General features: G+C 38.7%; 2 protein-coding genes and 1 long non-coding RNA gene across 6 annotated transcripts in view; all 3 read left to right on the top strand.

Moving 5' to 3' along the window:
- Positions 1–677: 677 nt before the first annotated feature.
- LOC103061417 (alpha-fetoprotein-like) lies at positions 678–7,137 on the top strand. The gene is made up of 6 exons (XM_088143608.1): positions 678–800; positions 1,480–1,618; positions 3,720–3,946; positions 4,720–4,852; positions 6,167–6,223; positions 6,959–7,137. The coding sequence occupies exons 2-5, from the start codon at positions 1,505–1,507 to the stop codon at positions 6,212–6,214; spliced, it is 522 nt and encodes a 173-aa protein (XP_087999734.1). The 5' UTR covers positions 678–800; positions 1,480–1,504; the 3' UTR covers positions 6,215–6,223; positions 6,959–7,137.
- Positions 7,138–10,511: 3,374 nt separating this feature from the next.
- Positions 10,512–22,389, top strand: part of LOC103063227 (serum albumin-like) — a 44,822-nt gene continuing 32,944 nt past the window's right edge. The window contains exon 1 of the mRNA XM_088143606.1: positions 10,512–10,645. Within this exon, the coding sequence (XP_087999732.1) occupies positions 10,561–10,645 (85 nt within the window). The 5' untranslated portion in view covers positions 10,512–10,560. The remainder of the gene's footprint in view (positions 10,646–22,389) is intronic.
- Positions 12,163–21,250, top strand: LOC148215485 (uncharacterized). Of its 4 annotated transcripts, none has more exons than XR_015796653.1 (5): positions 12,163–13,295; positions 14,038–16,488; positions 16,747–16,876; positions 20,007–20,221; positions 21,117–21,250. It is a non-coding gene; the product is annotated as an uncharacterized LOC148215485 (long non-coding RNA). The 4 variants fall into 4 exon arrangements; XR_015796654.1 differs by having other exon boundaries at positions 14,038–16,502; XR_015796655.1 differs by having other exon boundaries at positions 13,156–13,295; positions 14,038–14,135; positions 16,363–16,876.

Raw genomic sequence — 22,389 nt, 5'->3', positions numbered from 1 at the left:
ATTCCCTGCCCACCCGCACTCCCATTGTGGTATTATTAATAATTATTCAGAAAATAGAAGAGAAATTTTAGATTCAGAGAAGATGCATTATTAAATGCAATGCCTAGAATGGGAAATTTCACCCTCAGGCTCAGTGTCTGTTGCTCTTTCCCACCACTCTTTGTTAGTTTGTCTTGTCTTGTCTTGTCTTGTCTTGTCTTGTCTTGTCTTGTCTTGTCTTGTCTTGTCTTGTGGTGTTTTATTTTGCTTGGAAAGATGGAGGATTTGGGCTCCCAAAGTCAGGGGGGATGGAGTGGAGCTGCCCTTGAAGAGTGTTTGGAAGTGATAACTGGTGCAAAGTGTAGTAGCCAGACAGGTTTCTGGTATTTCCATTTCTGATAATATTCTTCAGGCCTTGTGTGTACCATCTGCACTGCTTTCATTTCCAGGCCAAATTTTAGGTTTTAGTTATTGTAATTCCCTAAATTTCACTTCATCCTCATTAAAAAGACCTGGTCATCTTTTTATGTCAGTCATTTGCCTCTAAAATTGGGAGAATCCAAATTTACACATCCAAATTTCATCTAACTTGAAAATCACTTGTCTCCTCCAGGGTAAGAATTGCATATATTTCTCAGACTTTCTCCCAATATTATTTATATTTTTCCTCCCTAGTGTGCTCACTGTTACTGCAGACATTGAACAAAAATCATTTTCTTTCAGGAAAAACAACTCGAAAATCTCATTCCTAAGATTGAGGAAGTTGTGAAGAAAAATTGTGAACAGTATAAAAAAATAGGAGGGTACTTCTTCCAAAACGAGTATGCTATTATTTGGATGATAAATTTGGAAATAGGGGGAACTGTTCAATAAGCGAAGCCATTTATAGATGAATGATTGTTTACTTGCAAGGGGAGGGGGGCAGTGAAGACCCAGAGTGGAAAGGCTGCAATTCGTCAGAAAAGAATATTCCACCAAATCCTTAAGATATCTTCAGGTTCTACTGAACCTCTGCAGCTTTTCAGTCTTTCTGAAGAATATTCAGGAAAGTCATTTCTCAAGCTTTGCTGTCTTTGAATAGAATGGAGAATTCAGTGATAAGTACGAATTGATTTTTGTAGTGTTAAAATGCTAAAACAATATACTTATATTAAAATTTCATAGGTTTAAAAGGTTGAGATGTACCAAAGGAATAAAATATCACAATGCCTGTCCCCACATTTTCTGAAAAAGTTAAGTCAAGATAAAAACCAATACTTATTCAGGTCCATCTCTTATGTCACAAACCGAAGGCAATGGCGGAGGTATGTTTGTGTAGCCAGGGACGGTTGATTTTGTAGAAAGGGAACAAATGTTTGGATTTTACTAAAACCCTGTAATTCAGTCCTCAGCTTTAGGAAAGCAATATTTTTTCCCGAGTGTCCTTTAGTGCTTTTACAAAACTGCCATAATCAAGAGCATCCCACTTTTCTAATGAATACCCTTTGGCCTTGTTTGCAGACTCTTGGTCAAGTATACCAAGATTATGCCTCAGCTGCCATCTTCAAAACTGATTGAGTTCACAAAAGAATTGACACACGCTGCTGAGGAATGCTGCAAATTGGATAATCATCACCAACTGTCATGTGCTTTAGAGGATGTGAGTATTGCTTCCACCATATATTCTACTTCTTTGCTTCTCCTCTGTTAGCCACACATTATGTTTTTTGGGGAAATTGCTCACAATAAAAAGTCTACAGATGTTCAAAGTGGAAGGGAGGGCTATATGAGCTTCCAAACTAAGTACTACCCCTGGACCAATATCCTCACCCCCTTTCTGCACATGAAGTAGGCCACAAAGCAGAGTCTTCCAGGAACATCTCAGCAAGCAAGAAGAGTTCCATTAAGAGCTCTAATGCCAAATAGGGTAGGGGTCAAAGTGTCAGGGCAACCATCATGAACTGAGAGTAGAAAATGAATTTAAATCAAATATAAACAACTATGATATTAATTACACACATCTTCTTAGATACCATGAATGGCAGTAATCTAATCTGTATGTAATCAAAACATAATTGTACCTGTTTTTCTTCATAACTTTCCCTCATTTGTACATCTTCTCTACACTTGCCCTTTCTGCATATCGATGTTAATGTTAATCCCTGGAAATCTTATTTGTCAAATGCATATGTCTTAAATATTTTCATTTTCAATGCATATTGCCTTGATGTTATCTCTCTTATAAAATAACACTCCATTGCACACTTGATTCTGAAGTGTCTTTTTCAGATGTACCTCTTTAAATTAGTTTTTGGAGTAATTCACTGTTGATGTCTGAGACACTGTTGTTGTTTAGTCATTAAGTCGTGTCCGACTCTTCGTGACCCCATGAACCATATTGCGCCAGGCCTTCCTGTCCTTCACTGCCTCCCTGAGTTTGCTCAGTTTCATGCTCATTGCTTCAGTGATGCTATCTAACCATCTCATCCTCTGCCGTCCTCTTCTCCTTTTGCCTTCAATCTTTCCCAGCATCAGGGTCTTTTCCAAAGAGATCTCTCTTCGCATTAGGTGACCAAAATATCTGAGCTTGAGCTTCATTATCGATCCTTCCAATGAGCAATCAGGGTTGACTGAGACACTGTGCAGTACATTTTTGTGGAACTCAGAAATCCATTCCCAAAATATATTTATATCCTTATTTGAAGCTGTGTATTCTCAGTGGAGCAATATTTGAATATTTTTTGAATGTCATATTTCTGATCTTTCCTTGCTAATATTTCATTTTTCAATCAAAACTATAACTTTACAAAATTGAAAGAAATCAGGAATTTGTTACCATATTGTGCTGAACAACTTTTAAGTATAATGATCCATCTAAGCCACCTCCTTCCTGAACATACCACTGGCCTCAGGAATTATGCTTTATGAATTTAAGCCTGGAAATATGGCCAGTTTGTAGTAAGGGCCTGATGATCATGAAAATGTTGAAATACACCCTGAAAATGTTTAACATACTTCTATAAACAACCATATGCCATCAGGTAGTCCACCACACTACTACCCTTCGTACAGATACAAGTATATTCCCTTAATTTATCAACCTTGATTGAACAATGTATCTTTAGATTTCCTGTTACTAATAGGCTATACTTCACCAGGGTTACCCATGGGCCAATATTTAGGGGTATAAAAAGTATAATCATGTTCACTTATTTTTACCTTAAAATCTCCTGCTACTAAAAAATAATCAGAATGATGTGAATCTTAACATTTCTGCAATTCAATTTCCTAAACCAACACAGTAGATCTGATTCTGTTTCTTGTTACTACCCGGGGATGGGTTGAGGGAGGGAGGGAAGGGATGGATAGACAGACAGACAGACAGACAGACAGACAGACAGACAGACAGATAATTGGAAACAGACTGATGCTATCACCAGTAGTCTACATTACATCTCAAAGAACTTTGAGTCCTGGGGAGGAAGGTGTGTGATTTTTAATATTCAGAGAAAAAGGTATTAATTTAGTCAGAACTGCTTTTGACCTACCTTTCATACAATCTTCAGCATCACATAACATTGACATGTTATGTCTATAACGTACATCTAATAGATATAGTGCTCACATCATGTAACTTAAGAACCTCTCTCTCTCTCTGTCTCTGTCTCTGTCTCTGTCTCTGTCTCTGTCTCTGTCTCTGTCTGTCTGTCTGTCTGTGTCTCTCTCTCTCTCTCTTTCTCTTTCTCTCTCTTTGCTCTCAGACGGACAAAGTGATAGGATCTATATGCCGGTATCATAAAGAGCATCACATAAACAACCAGGTTTGCCAATGCTGTGATTCCCCCTTCATCACACGTTGGGAATGTATCAGTAACTTAGATGCAGATCCAGACTATGTCCCTCCTGCTACATTCAAACCACACGTAATGGATCACCCTGACGTTTTGTGCTCAACTGATGAACACATTGTGCAGGAAAGTAAGCAAGGGTAAGTAAACAAACCCTTTACCTGAATATTTCGTGACAGATTTCACATCCAACCTAGGACATCACGTATATGTATGCTTCAGTCTGCCATATTTCCACAGCTCCTGAACACATCCTCCTGTATTTGTACACACTTTTGTTTAGTCACCTCCCATATCAACCTCCTTTCTTGGGACGTTCATGAAGCAACCTCTCTTCCCCTGCCTCTGGCTTGTCCTTCCCTTCTTTATTTCCCCAGGTATCTGCTTCTTCTGTCTTTTCTTCTTCCATCCTGTCATTTTCTGTTGAAAGATAAAATCAGATGAGCAACTTAGATCTATAAACTACCCAACACTTCTTAAAATGCCTTTGGTAATTTTTCCCCAACCATTTTCACCCAATTTAATGAAACGTACATTTTTTTTTTCACGAGAAGAACAATAATTTTGAAAAATTCACACGAAATAGGCTAGTGTCCAATTTTAATTTTAGAACCATTGTTACAATTAGTCTTAAGAAAAAAAAATAGAATTGTGAATAGCCAAGGAGGTTCCAGAGTAATGGAAATATGTGTTCCAGCATTTGCCTTCATCCTCTTTCCACATTTTCTTCTGCTAAAATTTCATGTTTCACAATGGGGAGTTTGTACTAAGAAAGGTTATATTGAGGGGAAAAAAGATTCTGTATATCCCTGAATTTATATATTTTCCTCAGTTCCTGGGATCCCCAAGAGGGTGAAGATGTGGGGGCACTTTCCTTCAACTGAGTTGTTCACAGTTATTGTTTGCCTTACAGCTTGCTTATCGACTTGATCGAATTTTTGCCTCATATCTCAGACAATCAGCTGGCAAATGCAACCATCGGTTTCCATCTCCTCCAGGCAGAGTGCTGTGCAGATGAACACAAAAGGGAATGCTTCGACTCAAAGGTATATCTTTCAAAAGGAGTATGGGTGGGGAAAGTTCAGGAAAGAGTTTTGCCTTGCTCTTCCCCCCCAATTTAGATTTGCCTTCATTAAGAAGGCATCAGCTTGGTGTAGTAAGCGTCTACTCCTGCAGTTCCCACTTGGCATGGCCATATGTAAAAGGGATGGGAATAGATACAATGATTCCAACCCTAAACTTCCTCCTTCTTATTCTGTGCAGCAGAATATTAGATCTGGAATTTTGCATATGCTCTCTTAGAATTCTGTCTGTCTGTCATCCATCCATCCATCCATCCATCCATCCATCCATCCATTTATCATCAAGGACCGAGAGGCATCCATGTCTTGAGAAAGGGAGGCATGTATAGTTAAGGGTGATGGGGGTGAGGCCAACATTAATATTGTTATTATTTAATATATGGACTGACTCTGCTTTTCCAGGAATCAGGAAGGCTTACAGCAGTAAAAAACATAAAAAATATAAGATTAGTATAGTGAAAATCAGAATTGATAGGTACAGCTAAAAGCACCAACAAGAGGACACATAACTGCAAATCATTCTTGTAATTACTAAGCCTTTTCTACTGTCATGGCCACTTATATATTAAAGAACCATAACTTCAATATACAGTGGTACCTCGGGTTACGAACTTGCCTCTACTTACGAACTGGATCCGTGGCCATTTTCCCTGCTGCCATGCAGTCGCGGCTTCCTATGGGCGAGGTCGCGGTAGCAAGGAGACGTTCCGTGAGGCTTGTGGTGTGTTTTGCGGTGTTTTCCGAAGGTTTTCGGTGTGCGTGTTAGCATGGCTCCAAAGAAAATGCAGAGCAGGCTTGGCGGGAGTCAGGCTCTGAAGAGAAAATTGCCTCGGGTTGCGACCAAATTCGGGCGGAGGGCGGAATGGATTAACCGGATTTACATTGAACCCTATGGGGAAATTCGCCTCGGGTTGCGACCAAATTCGGAGGGCCGAACGGATTAACTGGATTTATATTGAACCCTACGGGAAACTTTACCTCGACTTGAGACCAACTCGAGTTGCAACCAGAGTCACGGAACGGATTAAGTTCGTATCCCGAGGTACCACTGTATTTGTGTCTCTTGAATTAGAGAATTGCAGTGTTCAATATTTTCCATATTTTTGTTTACAACTGGAATGAAACTGAGAATGGAGGAGTTCAGGTGCACCAACAGGCCAACTGTATTGTTCAGAATAAAGATTGCTAGGAAGAGCACAGTTGAATTATTCAGCAGCTTGGAGATGTGTGTGATCTACTTTGTCCACAAAGTCTCAGAATATATATTTTCAATTTCAGGGTGAGCCACTGCTTAAGAGTATCCAGGACGGTCTTAAAGGCATATAACTATCTCAGGTGAGCTAATATGGAAATATCATTTGTCCATCAATGTTTCAGTGATTTTTGTGCTGGTGTTTCCTGAAAAGGAATGGGATAGGAAACCCACTTGCACTGAAGATACCAATGGATGAAATAAATCCAGTCATGGTATTCCTTAGCCTAGTATAAAGTGAATCCTCAGCCTCTTCAAAGAATTCCTCCTTTCTTTTGAAAAATCCAGGGTGGACTATTTTATTTTCTATATTCCTCAAGTCCCTTAATCTAAATTGGTATTTCCATCTGCCTCTGTGTACTGATAGCAGACCATGAGAAATAGGCATGGGGAATTATTCAGCTATCGAGCTGCCACAATTCATGTTGATAATTTCTGCTCTGGAACACAAAGACTCTCATACAGTGTTGCTCTTATTGCCATTGGCATTGTTATTCCCCGCTCCCCACAAAAAAGAGGGATCATATAAAAAGTAGCAATGACGCCTTTCTTCCAGAATCTCTCTCTCAAAATTCATAACCTCTCTCCCTCCTCCTGAATTCTTCTCCCTCAATTTTTGATAACCGAGGTTTACCTTCTCTGGTTTAAAAAATGAAAAGGGCTAACCTTTATTCCTTTGGTGTTCACAATTCATAACTGTGTGAATTGTTCATTAGATCTTTACCTGCAAAGTATTTTCCTAATACTTTTTGTGGCTGAGCCTATCTAAGTGTACTCTTTGCTGCTGGAAGTAACAGATTGTTCCTACTTTCTTTCAGCTTTCCCAATGGAAGAACGCTGGAGATAAAGTCCAAATATCCCCAGGCACCCTTGGTTGCTGCTTTCTTGTTACGTGTCAACTTTCTAATGCCAAGGACAACTAATTTGATTTCTTGCCTAAAATTTACTTCTCACAATAGTGTTACTGTCGAAAACAAATAAAGTCTTTACAATGAAAGATTGGCTTATTATTTAATGCTATAAAAAGATGGCATCAGCCTGCCTCTGATTGTGTGCCTGTGTGCGTGTGTGTGTGTGTGTGTGTGTGAGTGTGTGTAACAGACAGCATGAAAAGGAGAAAATAAAATTCTTGGACCATTGGGAAGATTCAATAACCAACATATCAGAATCAGGTAATAGCTGCTGGTCATTGTTTGATATTCTCATTCTGGCCACTTACTATCTCCTTCCTCCTAAAAGAGCCTCACAGCTTGCATATTTTCTTCCTGAATCTCAGAAATTCTTCTTCATGAGGCAGAGACATCAAATAGACTTCTCTCTCATCATTATTTGTCTATGTTTTATATATGAAATCAGGCGAGGGCAGCTTATTCAACAACAGCAGTTGGCAGCAACAGAGATACATGCGTCCCTCGTAAATACAGCATAGAGCAAAAAGTTACTGAAGTGCTTTGCCATAGCCTTTGGCTAATTCAATTATCGGTGGGGTGGAAATCATTTTGAGGGAACAGTTCCAATGCTTAATTTTTAAAATGGCAGGTAGCAAATACCTTTTGGGAAAAGTCATCCACTTCCCCAAATAACTCATCTCTCTATCAACTTTAGGCATATCATTCACCGTCAAATGTTGCAGCCCTTCCTTATAGGGCAGGTGCCCCAGCCCCTCGATCATGTTAGGTCCTAGGACCTGCTTCAAGGCCAGAGTCCAACGTGGAGTGAGTCTCAGCTACTTTATCCAACAGATGCCTCGCTGATTGCTCACAGTGACCTTGCAAGTGAACGTAATAGCGCTCATCAACGACTGAAGGGATATCAGAGAGAAGAATGTCAAGACCTCCTTGAATTAGGGGTTAGTAATTAGGAACATGAATAATGGTTTTGAGTTTCAAGGGAAAAAAAGTCAGAATCAATTTAGTGTTTCAGACCGGTCCATCAGAATAACTCATAATGGTTTCAAAGCACGTTGAGGACTGGAAAGGACATTGACAGATACACAAAAGCCTTTCTTTTAACCAAAACGCCAAATCAAATTGAATTTCTTTCCAAAACCTTTTGAAGCTGGAGCTGATGTACACACTCATAATACAGAGTTCACCAGGGGTCCATTAAGAAGCCACATGTATGCTTTGGACTTCTCAAAGAGCAGCAAACACCAGTTTGTTATGAATGATGTGGATCTAGACTCAGTAATACCTATAATTTGAAACCTATCATATTTGACTTAATCCTGGCAAGCTTAAATCTCATCAATTTTGATGGTCCTCTGTGTTTGTCTATGTGTGTATATGTATATATGCCTTCAAGTCAGTGTTTGACTCCTGGTGACTACCTGGACAAGTCCCTGCAATTTTCTTGGCACAGTTTTTCAGAAATGTTTGCCATTGCCTCCTTCGTAGGGCTGAGAGAGAGTGACTGGCCCAAGGTCATCCAGCTGGCTTTACTTTGACAATAGAAATTCTTCCCTCTTCAACATCTATTTAGCTTGACATTTGCATACTACCATATTTTATAATTCCTCCCATAGGTAGTGTTTCACATAGTGAAGCCTGTAGGTGTATGTACATGTGGCCTGCTAGTAACTCCTTTGCAGTCCTAGAGACCCTAGAAAGAGATGGGCAAATCTTCAAGCCTGTTTGTTTTGTTGTTTTCATTTGGGGGGATTAAGGGACAAAAGGAATCCCTAAGCATTAGAGATGCTCATCAGATACAGGCTGCAAAAGCCTGATGCCCATTAGATAGTAAGGAAGAGAAACAGACAGTTAGCTGTTTACTGCCATCCAGACTTTTGCAGTCCAAGAACATTAGCTGTAGGCTTAAGGCTTGGGGCAATTTTCCCTATTTTGGGATTCTAAGGGGCAAAATGCAAACACTGCAGGGATTTCTCGATCAGTAGAGGAAGCCACAACACCAAAAGGAATTTCACTGTCAGTGCCCTCTCCTGCAGAAGCAAGGAGCCTATTATTATTTTGGGTGGGGGAGGGGTGAATTACAATTACTAAAGCTGTCTAAAATAGTAGAAAAATAAACTTTAAAATAAAAATAATATGTAGAAATAAAAGCATAGTAATGGTAAAAAAACAAATACATACTTTTGCTGTCCTTCAGAAAGGAGCCTTAGGTATGTCATGTGAGGTCCAGTTAGCCCCAAGCTAGTAGATGTAGTGGACTATTGCCCCCAAGGAATTGTCAAAACCAGTTTATGTTGTCCTGATGGCTACCCCTATATATCAGAAATCAGAAGGACACATAAAAAGCGAGATAGAAATGTAACTTCAGAAGAAATCAAGTGCAATGAACCAAGCTGGACAAAACATGAGAAACAGAAATGTACAAATTCTGACACTTTAGGGATGAATATAGGACCTCAGTTGTTTTTTGTCTATTAGTCAAGACTGAAACTATGGTTTAACAGACATTTAACAATAGTTACAGCTGGAACTGGTGAGATAACATGAAATCAACTAAAACAGTGTTAGACCAAACTGAACAGGCAGAATTTTCAACTGAAATTTTAGGCCTGCCTAGGTTAGCAGAGCAAGTGGTTAAGGAACCCCTGAAAATTGATGACCTAGGGCAAGGTCTTGCACTTGAAAGAAGTGGTGAGGAAACCTGAAAACTGATAACTTAACAGTGAACTGTTACACAAGGAAACCAATCTTTATGGGAAGTGTATCTTCTCAAGAAACTAGATCTTAATTGCAAAATACAGACAACCACAAGATAAAGCAAATACAGAAAACTGGGCATATCAGGCGTCGTCTCTCAGCCTGAGACTGAGGAAAGTTAAAAAACATTTCTCTACCAACCGGTATTGGACTAGCTTGTTAGATAATGGTACATAAACATTAATTAAGAGGTTATACAAATACATACTTATACATATACATTTAGACACATGTGCATGGTCTAGTGATGATTTTCATTCTATAATTCTAAAGTTACCTATTCTAGCCCATATTTTCAGATTCAGTTGCAAAAGATCAAATGTTTGCTCAAATATGTAGCCTTGAAAACTAACATCACGGACCTTTGCTCTGAACCTGACAAAGAACCACTAGGCCACTCACATCAATTCAATTCATCTTTGGACAAAATGTCAAGGGGCCTAGGGTTGTAGGGCTAGAGAGAAAACTGTTTGCTTTGCTTCTTTAAAGTATGATAAACCTAAAGTCTATTTATCCATGGTCTGAACAAAAAACGGCAGACGTTTCTTGAGGGAAGAGATCTCTTTAACAGACAAAGTGGGCAAATATTTTATCACAGTAATTATTAACAGGAGTCTTTCTTTTCTCCTTCCCATGGGTATAGCGTAAGGTGGGTGGTGATTACCCCAGGATCCAGGGCAACAGAGTATAAAAGTTCCACCTGTCCATTTGCTCTTCCTACTTTGTCCATTCTAGCCCCTAAACAATTTGGAACCATGAAGTGGGTAATATTCATTTCTTTCCTTTGCTTGGTGAGCTTTGCTGAATTGAAAAACCTGCCCAGAAGATATCAGCATGTTGGTATGGTGTTTTCTTTTTCTCACTTTCTCTTCAAAATGATCGGTTTTTCACTTCTTCATGTCATTGCTAAGATTTGTATTGAGTTTGTAGTGTTATTGTGGAAACAAAGAGTAAACACTTCATCCACAGGGAATTGTGTGTTCCTTCAATAGAATTTTCCAGGGTATATCCTAATTTCTCTTCCAAATGTATAAATCCATTGCATTTTAACTGGATTTTTATCCAAGAATTTCCCAGTGAATTGTCTTTTTTTTAGCATTAGAATTGTCTATAAAAGACATCTCAACCCAACCAGGCTCTGCTGAATATAGGTTAGCAGTATTTGGAGGGTGAAAAATTCCCTACAATAAATTCAAAATGGTATTTATGTGCCTAATTCTCTTGAATATATAAATATTTTACATGCCCCAAATCATGGCATTCTCTATTCCAGACCATGACATTTCTTGCAATCAAGATAATTATTGTAAAGATTTGCTAGCTGTTTAGGAGAAATTACTAAGATGTTTCTTCTGCAGAATCTTGCTGACTTTATTTCAAAATTATAAGCAGGGTCATAGTTGGCTAGTAGTAATGTAGTAGACCATTAAGAGATACCAGAGACAATGGAGGTTACACTGAGGCATCAGACCAACTTCTGAGGAAAAGGAAATGGTAAAACTATTTTGCCTAGTTGCCAAGAAGACCACATGAGATGTTTTCAAGTAGTTCTTGGAAGCTGAGCATGAGGATAAGGAAACATTATGTATATTACATTGTCTAACATGTATTATCATTTTTTTTAAGTACAAGAGAAATCAACATAGTATCACACCATCATACTCAATTAGAATTTTTTCAAGGGCACAAAATGTAACAATTTTGGGCTAGAATAGTGAGTAAAAACTTTTTTTCTGTCTTCCTTCCTTCCTTCCTTCCTTCCTTCCTTCCTTCCTTCCTTCCTTCCTTCCTTCCTTCCTTCCTTCCTTCCTTCCACCCCAACTCCCCATCTGGAAAAGAGAACTATAACTTAGCTCATAATCCCATACTGACAAACAGTCTAGCAAAATTGTTTATAAGTGAAAGGTATACATGAACAGGAAGTGGTTTTAAATGGCAAATTTTGCCACCTGAAGAACTGTATCATATGTTTGTGTGTGTGTGCTTATACACACATACACATACACACACATACACCCTGCAAACACAAAAACACATAAACCTTGGTATCTAAATCCATACTCTCTGGTCGGTGAACCACTGTATCCTATACACCGTGTGGAGCAATAGAAAGATGGGCAGAAACACATGGGTTAACAAGCTTTTTTTCTCATTTCTTGTTTTTCATGATGTCTTTTTAGGGAAAAAAATGTATACAGATAGGCAAGCAGAAAATGTTTGAACTCCCATATCTGGACCTGGATCCCAATCTCATATCATCTTGGGTAAACAAGGGTTAATGGAATATGGATTTATCTTTCCCCCAAAACCCATGTCACTTGAAATGGAAATTATTTATATAAATCACTGCTAAGGAATGTTTATTTAAGAACCACTTTGCTTCTGTTTTCTGGGGTACAGTTTTCCTGGATACACTCTGTCATGATGAAGAGTTTTCGAAGAAATATGAATTTCATGACTGTTGTGCTAAGGCTGATCCTGAAAGAAATGAATGTATTTTGTCCCATAAAAATTCAACTAAAGGATTTATTCCTCCCTTGGTTCATCCAACTGTAGAGGAGGGTTGCAAGGAATATCAAAATAACAGACATGATATTCTGACCAAGTAAGTCAATTGACCAACTTTTGTAGCTTAGAATACTTAAATCTTGTTTAAGTGAATGATGCTAATGTAAAATTGCTTATACTGCTACTCAATTTCACTTTCTCTGATCAAAATCCAGTGAGGTATGGATCAAAAATATACGTTGTTTAAATTTGAATACAAAGAGTGATAAATTAAAGTGGAGGAAATTTTGGAAATAATTAATTTTTAAAGTCCTATGTTGAGGAAGTCAACATTAAACATAATTAAGGAAGGCTGTATTAACAATTCTGTAATTTAAGGGGCAATAGAGATGAAGACGCCATATGCAAGGGGAGATTCTGAATTGAAAATATTATATTTTTGTAATATTTTAACAATTAAAAAAACCATATATTACAATAAGCATGATTCCTCCAGATTCACACTACCTAACACTTGAATTTAGTACTAGACAAAGTGATAGGTTACATCTACAGATACTGGCCAATATATTACATTAAAACCAATGAAATTTTAAAAAAGATACTGTGTGTATTTTTGGTCTCTTATAGATGGATTTAATGCTTTTTCCCCCCCTTTCTTGTCCTTTACAGTAATTCTGGCTTGTTTTGCCTTTCCTTTCCATTGAAATAAATTTTAGATTAAGGAAAAAAGGAAACAGTTCTTTTGCTCTGAAAAACTGCACCCCATCTCTCTCTGTGTCTCTCTCATATGTTTTATATACATACAAACATATGGATATATATAATTTTTTTGTTTGTTTTTAACAGATATATTTATGAGGTGGGGAGAAGATATCCTAAAGCGCTAATTGCCTTAATTCTTCACACAGCTAAAGCCTATGATAAAATATTTCCAGCTTGTTGTGAAGCAGATAATAAAGATACCTGTTTCCAGGAAAAGGTATTTCACTATGCATCTTGAAACTTTGTAGAAATAAGTTGGAGCACCAACCTCTCCAGGATTCATCAGAATTTGTTTTATATGGAGTGAGACCACTGTAACTCCAATAATTCTTTCTAAATATAAAACCTATTTAAATTAGGTATCAGTACTGTATCAAACATGATATAAGTGTTGTAGAAGTTATAATATTATTGTTGTTGGTTGCATAGTCAGCCAGATGTTTAAACTGGATCTGGGATTTTTATCTACCTCTCAAGACCTGGGATAGGCAGATGTTCTTTGAAGGTGTTCAAGGTATCATTGCAGGATATCAGCTGTTCCAAGTAAAGCTGCCTTTTGAAATTGACTGAGGGCGATTGTAATGGTGTTCAAGGGGTGCTCCAGATGTTTTGGGATTGCACCAAAGGTGCCAATAACTATTGGTACTATTTTTGCTTTCTTTTGCCGTAGTCATCCTACTTCTATTTGCAGGTCTTGATATTGTTGTTGCTGTTGTTGTTGTTGTTGTTGCTTGAACTGTGCTGATTTCCTGTGACTGCCCTCATGATTCCTGCAGACAGCACTTTCACTTTTCGGACATCTGGCTAAGAATATCTATCTATCTATCTATCTATCTATCTATCTATCTATCTATCTATCTATCTGTCTGTCTGTCTGTCTGTCTGTCTGTCTGTCTGTCTGTCTGTCTATCGTATTGGACAATGTTTTCTTCATCTTTTCTCTTTTGGTTTTGTAACAGGCAACAGAAGTCACAAGGAAATTTAAGGAAAAAATTCAGAAGCAGAAGGACATTTGTTTCATTCGTAACCACTATGGAAAGGACATTTTATATGTGTTGTATGTCTGGTTGATTTGGGATGGGGTGGTGAATTAACTTCTAGGAATGTCCATCAAATATGGATAAACACTGTATCTGGAATTTGGAGGCTCTCTCGAGGACATGTTCATAGTTTTCATGAGGCAAAATGTGTTTTCTACCAAGCACCCAAAACAGATTGATCAGGGATATTCAGAAGAGACTGTCCTACTGAATGCTGAAAATGAGCAGATAATTTGTCTAATAATAGCTATATCAATTCATCCCTTGTCTTTGAAAAATCCCAAAAGGGAAAACAGGATACTAACAAATGAATCAAAATGAAGAAACAGTTTCAGGGATCACCATCTAATAATGCAGGTCATAGGGAGGCTTTTTATAATTCCTCTGGTTTTTATTTCTCCAGAGACTCGAAACATATCAAAGCAGTGTGAATTATGACATAGTTTGGAGGCAACAATTTTGTGTTTTGACCATTTGGGAAAGACCTGTATGGGTTTAGTAAATTAATAGTTTGCTATTGTCAGCCCTTTGAGGGAGCCCAGACCAGAAGCACAAACCTTCAGTACTAACGCTACCTTAATTGTAAGGTTACTGCAACAGAATCTTGCAAATGTGAAAGTGTTTCTCCCCTCCCTTACTTTTAATTTCCAGAAAACTAGGGAGAATCCCTTCTAAACCTTTCCCATGCCCCTTTTGCTTCAGTGGGCTGAGATACCTTTTGCATGACAGTTCTCTAGGCTGCAACTCTCCCTCCTGTCTCCCATGGTCATTCCCACATACCATTACATCTATATATTTTTTGAATGAAAGTAACAAAAGACCCGAAATAAGGAATTTAAAATAACGAGGAAGGAAGGAAGGAAGGAAGGAAGGAAGGAAGGAAGGAAGGAAGGAAGGAAGGAAGGAAGGAAGGAAGGAAGGAAGGAAGGAAGATGGACCATCACTGGAAGTATTTACACATAAATCCATTTCTATCATCTTAATGAAATCCATATGCAATAGTTTTACCCCTAGAAAAATATGGATAGCAGGAAGTGATCATTTAGAGAAAAGGTTGTTAAGGTAGCTATATAGTGGTGGGCAGATCTGGATGCAACCAACTTTACTGTAGGACTTTCAAAGGTTTTATTATTATTATTATTATTATTATTATTATTATTATTATTATTATTATTACTATTCTGTCAAATTTTCAGCCAATGAGCTTTTGAATACTATTGATCTCAGTACAGATACTGTTCAATTTTCCAGTTATTTGTAGTAGAACAACTGCCAGTTAACATAGAAAATATTTAATTAATTGAACCAGGTTATAATTGCAGCAACCATTTGCAGTTACGATGGTGATGAAAAAGGAATTTTAATACCACTCCTCACATTTACGGCCTTCACAGGTCTGTAAAGCAAAGGAAAGCTGAAGTAAGAGCATAAGCACAGTTCTGGTTTCATTCAGGAAGAGCTTTGTTAACAACCAAGTTGCCAGTCCCAATTGTGGTTGCTAAACAAGGACTACCTGTAGACCAATCTGATCAGTATACAAACAGCAGGATGAACGACCAAAGATTTTGAAGCAGTTTTACCAATTTCTTGAAAATATTGCATCATGATAAAGATATACCTTTCATAAGCAAAATTGGTCTCCCCTGACTCAAGCTAACTCTTGGTGATGAGTACAGGGATATCCCCTTCTTTTGTATTGTAGTCAGCTATTGGTTTTTTCTGAAGATTTAGTTTTCCTTTTACTTCCCATTCTACTTTACAACCCTTATATTTCTTGGTGATCTCCCGCACACATGTTAAGCAAGTTGAACCCTACATAGCTTTCTTGACATCAGGAAGGGTGAGATAGATGCTTGCACTCGCTGTGACATACCAGTGGCAGCCCGTATCTCTCATTTCATTCTGTTTTTTGCTACTTACTGAGAAGATTAGTCAGCTTGAAAGAGGCTAATTTCTGAATATGTGAAATGCCCTTGGGGTAAATTCCAAGCAAGATTGTCTATTCCTGTTAAATACCTATGCTCTGTGAACATCTGCTCTGTAATCCTCTGTTTTTGTTCTTAAAAAAAACATGCTCATGATGGTTGAGAATGTATTTCAAATTTTCTTTAGTGGTGTCTTTTACCTTACTTTCCTTTTAGTACCGGGGAGGATTCTGCTTAGTTACAGTTACAAGATTCTCTTACAATTCATGCACGTCTTTCCAGATCTCCTTGCTTACTCCTTTTTCCTCATTTGCAACAGTTGCCATGGGCAGAGTTCCCTCAAGACACGTTCGCTGAAGGCTGAACTGATGCACAGGGAGCACCTATTGCTATTGAAAGAAAAATAGTTGCATCTGTCCGTGTGTCACACTGCAAGAAAAGAAACGTAAAGCCCCAAATGTGATTGTGAAATAAATTAAAACGCAACCTTGTGTAATTATAGGGATGATAGGATTTAAAAATGGAGGAGAATGTTGGCTGGTACAAAGTGATGCAGAAATGATATGAAAGAGATATAATTGAATACATGGAATATTGATATTGATCATAGCTATGTTGTCCTTTCTTAATTATATGATATTGCATGTTCTTCTGGAAATAACTTTGAAATAACTCTAATGCTTTTATTTTATTTTCTTTCCAGGAAATTTATTGAGACAATCCTTAAGTTCTCCCATGCTGACCAGGCAACCGTAGCCCATATTGCTAAAGACATTGTACACATCCATGAAGAAAACTGTAAGGGGGATACCCTGGAGTCTTTACTCGACAGAGTAAGATTTATTTATTTCGTATCTGCTACTTCAAACCATGAAATGTATAGATATGAAAGCTCCCAGAAGAGGACTCCTTTGTCTTTGCCTGTTTGACTTATTTAAGTTCTTGGTGTTGTTTTACTGTTCTTTCAAAGCATTCAACAATGCTTTTGAAAGGATAAGGCATTCACTCAGTTAAATTTTATGGTAGCAGTAGTATAAAATTTACGGCAATAGGAGGAGCAGGAACCGAAGGAGGAGGAAATAGTTGTGATACCACTTTATACTACTGAAGAGGGCAGCAGCTTCGGTGAGTGGGGTGTTGACATAAAATGGGCAGAGTTTATTTACATTTATATCCTGCTTTTTGTCTGAGGCTCAAAGTTGTATACATAGCATTGCTTTGTCACATTTCTCCCACAAAAACAACCCTTATCATTGAGAGTGACTGGAGGAAACTGAGCCAATAACCTGAAGATGGACTTGAACATGTGTCTCTCCAGCTTTAATCCTACAGCTTAATAAATATGCTTGGGGCCAAATTATCTATTTTTTGGGGTGGGAGAAGAGATTACTATTATCATTATCTTTATTATTATATTCAGATCTAGAAACACTATGTTAACTAGAAGCCACTGGGTGAGGTCATATGTAATCATGGTGTGAGCTGTCATCAGCATATTATATAGCTGTATATCTCTGCCCCTGGTGAAGTAAGCAATGCTGTTGATGTCCTGTTGGGGTTTGATGTCCAGGCTTCAGCAGTACGTGACCCGAGAACTACCGGATGTACAAGCTGGGTTTCGAAGAGGCAGAGGAACTAGAGATCAAATCGCCAACATTCGCTGGATCATGGAGAAAGCAGGAGAGTTCCAGAAAAACATCTACTTCTGCTTCATTGACTATGCAAAAGCCTTTGATTGTGTGGATCACAACAAACTGTGGCAAATTCTTGAAGAGATGGGGGTCCCAGACCATCTTACCTGTCTCCTGAGAAATCTCTATGCGGGCCAAGAAGCAACAGTTAGAACCAATCACGGAACAACCAATTGGTTCAAAATGGGGAAAGGAGTACGACAAGGCTGTATACTGTCACCCTGCTTATTTAACCTATATGCAGAGTACATCATGAGAAATGCCAGGCTGGAAGAATCACAAGCTGGAATTAAGATTGCAGGGAGAAACATCAACAACCTCAGATATGCAGACAATACCAAACTAATGGCAGAAAGTGAAGAAGAACTAAAGAGCCTCTTGATGAGGGTGAAAGAGGAGAGTGCGAAAGCTGGCTTGAAACTCAAGATTAAAAAAACTAAGATCATGGCATCTGGACCCATCAATTCCTGGCGAATAGAAAGGGTAGAAATGGAAACAGTAACAGACTTCATTTATTTGGGCTCCAAGATCACCGCAGACGGAGACTGCAGCCATGAAATTAAAAGGCGCTTGCTCCTTGGGAGGAAAGCTATGGCAAGCCTAGATAGCATATTAAAAAGCAGAGACGTCACCTTGCCGACAAAGATCCGCATAGTCAAAGCTATGGTTTTTCCAGTAGTAATGTATGGCTGTGAGAGCTGGACCATAAAGAAGCCTGAGCACCAAAGAATTGATGCCTTTGAACTGTGGTGCTGGAGAAGACTCTTAAGAGTCCCCTGGACTGCTAGGAGGTCAAACCAGTCAATCTTAAAGGAAATCAACCCTGATTGCTCATTGGGAGGATTGATAAGGAAGCTCAAGCTCAGATACTTTGGCCACCTAATGCGAAGAGAGGACTCTTTGGAAAAGACCTTGATGCTGGGAAAGATTGAAGGCAAAAGGAGAAGAGGATGGCAGAGGATGAGATGGTTAGATAGCATCACTGAAGCAACGAGCATGAAACTGAGCTTACTGAGGGAGGCAGTGAAGGACAGGAAGTGCTGGCGTCATATGGTTCATGGGGTCACGAAGAGTCGGACACGACTTAACGACTGAACAACAACAACAACAACATCCATTCCTGGACAAGAAGGCCCTACACTTCATCACTCATGTCCTGGTCACCTGCCTGATGAATTACTGTAATTCACTGTGCATGGGGCTGTCCTTGAACAGCATTTGGGAGCTTCAACTGGCACAAAATGCAGTGCTGTGAGCAGTTATGTGTGCACCTAGATCAGCATACATTAAACCTCTGGCTGTACGAGTTATATTGGTTATGAGTTTGCTTCTGGGTTCAATTCAAGGTACTGGTAATGACCTATGTTGCCCTACATGGCGACGGGCCAGGATATTTGAGGGATTGCCTCTTCCCAATTGCATCTGTCTGTCCTATCACATCTGGCAGGAAGGGCATGTTGTGGGTCCTCTCCATGAAGGAATGTCATCTGACAGGATGCAGGAGGAGAACCTTTTTTGCTATAGCACCTCCCTTTGGAATAGCATCCCCCCTGAGGTCCGACTGGCCTACTCTTGCTGGCCTTCTGGAAGAGCCTGAGGCTTTACCTGGGGATCCATGAACGTGGATATGGAGCCTGTAAAGTGGCTATATTACTAGTGTGCTGTCTTGAAGATTATGGTTTTGTTTTTGTTTTAAATGATTTTTCTTGTTATGTTTTTGATGATTTCGTTGGATCGTTTTTCTTTGAACTTTGACTGCCAGTCAGAGTCACATATGTGAGATGGACAGCTATGCAAACTTAGCAAACAAACAAACAAATATAAACTATATTACCACTGACTTCTCCCAACCCTCTACCTCTTTCGACCTAATTGTTCTTTCTAGCAACATCTGCACAATACCTCTCTCTTTGCTTCAGTCTCCTACAAGGAACAAAGAGAAAGGGTGTTGATTTTTTGGATTAAGCACTTGCAAAGGAAAATAAATAAATAAAAAAGCCAAACATTGTGCACATATGTAAAAAAAAAAAAAAGGCTTCTGTTTTTATGAATTCTGTGGCATGCTCTGAATATCTGAAATACAGGATATCTGATGTTGTTGTGTGATTACATAGACTTATTAACGTATTGTCAAAGCAAGAACTTTTGAAGAGGAACTTGTTCACCATTATTCGTTTTTTTGGAAAGAAGCCTAGAAAGGGTTTTGTGATACTCCACACTTCCTCCAATTACATCCTGTCTTTAAAGGACCAATCTCTCTCTCTTCTTACAGATAGAACTGACTGAATATATCTGTAAACACAAAGATACTATATCTTCTAAGCTTGATCATTGCTATGGGTTGCCTCTGGTGGAAAGACCAAAATGCGTTCAACTTTTAGAAAATGATTAAAAGCCTGCTCCCCCAGACCACCCATCCAAGCAAATTATCAACGAGGCAGAAGCATGTCAATCTTATAATGAACATGCAGATGAACACCTGGAAAGGTACGGCATAGCGATTCCACACTCTCCTCCCTCCCATTAACTGGTGGGGCTAGACTGTGCAAAATAACGCAGGTAACATTCTCTGTTGCGCAGAATGAATGGAAATGGTCTTACCCTCTCATCAGATAGAGCGAGGCAATGGGTATTGGGAGGACAGCCTTGGCAGTTCCCCCCTAAGTGTCACTTCTGGACACTAAGCAGCTCCTTCCCAAGGAAGATAAAAGTTTGTGCATCTCATAAACTTTCTCTCAGCTCCTCAATTACCATCTTGGAGGATTCAATTGTATTGCCAGCACTGAAACAAGATTCAGCTGCTAGTCCAATTGGGTTTTGGACATAGAAGGGAGAAGATGTCATTATCCTTTGCTTCAGGTAGCAAAACGGTTCAGGCAGATGTGATTGGGGTTAGAGATGGAGGAAGCATAAGTAGGCAAATCTGGAGATCAATGACTGGAACTAAACAGCTAAAGAAACTCTCTAATTCAGGATAAGAATAGGGACGGGAAAAAAAGGAAGCAAAATAGTAGTTAAGTAGCAAAAAGATCTGGCAAATAAAACCTGAGTAGAGGAGCATCATGAATGGATTCAGAATTGATCTTGGAAAAGATTCACATTTAAGTCATCCAAAGCACTATTTCCAGTTAGTATCAGAAGAAAGAAATTAGTCATGCTAGAAAACATGACGGGAACAGAAGGACAATCAACTCTTCCTTATTTGCTCCATAATTTCAAATGGCTGACCCAGAACGATTTCTGCAAAGTCTAGAATCTTATAATCATAAGTTTACAAGATTTTTTAAAGATTACTGAAACAAAACATTTCAAGAACATGAAATACATTGTCTCCTTTCTGTTGCTATTAATGTTGGCTGACCTCATTTTTCACTTCTTGTAGCTTTCTCTTTAATTTAACAAAAAGCCACCCTGAGCTTTCTAAACTGGTTGATGTGGAAATTTTCCAAAGATATAAAGACTTGTTGGGCCAATGCTGCAAACTGGAAGATCATGCACAGTGTTTGCATACAGGGGTGAGTTCCTTTGTCTCTCTGCAGGGCATTGTCTGTTCATTCCCTGCCCACCCACACTCCCATTGTGGTCCTATTAATAATTATTCAGAAAATAGAAGAGAAATTTTAGATTCAACAAGATGCATTATTAAATGCCATGCCTAGAATGGAAAATGTCACCCTCAGGCTCAGGGGGAAGGGGCAGTGGAGACCCAGAGTGGAAAGGCTGCAATTCCTCAGAAAATAATATTCCACCAAATGCTTAAGATGTCTTCAGGTTCTCCTAAACTTCTGCAGCTTTTCAGTCTTTGTGAACAGTATTCAGGAAAGTCATTTCTAAAGCGTTGCTGCCTGTGAATAGAGTGGAGAATTCAATTCTATGTATGAATTGATTTTTGTAGTGTTAAAATGTTAAAACAATATACTTACATTAAAATTTCATAGCTTGAAAAAGATGTTGAGATGCACCAAAGGAATAAAATATCACAATGACTGTCCCCACATTTTCTGAAAAAGTTAAGTCAAGATAAAAGCTAATCCTTCCTCAGGTCTATCTCTTATGTCACAAACCAAAGGCAATGCCTGAGGTGTGTTTGTGTAGCCACGGACGTTCGATTTTGTAGAAAGGGAATGAATGTTTGGATGTTACGAAAACCCTGTAATTCAGTCCTCAGCTTTAGGAAAGCAGTACTTTTTCCCTAGTGTCTTTTAGTGTTTTTACAAACCTGCCATAATCAAGAGCATCCCACTTTTCTAATGAATACCCTTTGGCCTTGTTTGCAGACTCTTGGTCAAGTATACCAAGATTATGCCCCAGCTGCCATCTTCAAAACTGATTGAGTTCACAAAAGAATTCACACACGCTGCTGAGGAATGCTGCAAATTGGATAATCATCACCAATTGTCCTGTGCTTTAGAAGATGTAAGTACTACTTCCACCATATATATTCTGCTCCTTTGCTTCTCCTCCTTTAGCAACACATTAGGTTTTTTGGGGAAATCACTCAGCAAAAAAGGACTATAGATGGTCTCAGTGGAAGGGAGGGCTATATGGGCTTCCAAACTAAATACTACCCCTGGACCAATATCCTCACCCCCTTTCTGCACATGAAGTAGGGCACAAAGCAGAGTCTTCCAGGAACATCTCAGCAAGCAAGAAGA

This window comes from Python bivittatus, unplaced genomic scaffold (assembly GCF_059951505.1).
Source record: "Python bivittatus isolate LINGU-HERP-01145 unplaced genomic scaffold, Pbiv_v1 ctg000410_np1212, whole genome shotgun sequence".
Taxonomy (NCBI): domain Eukaryota; kingdom Metazoa; phylum Chordata; class Lepidosauria; order Squamata; family Pythonidae; genus Python; species Python bivittatus.
Note: the sequence above shows the minus strand (reverse complement) of the source record. Positions and strands in the feature narration are given on the sequence as shown.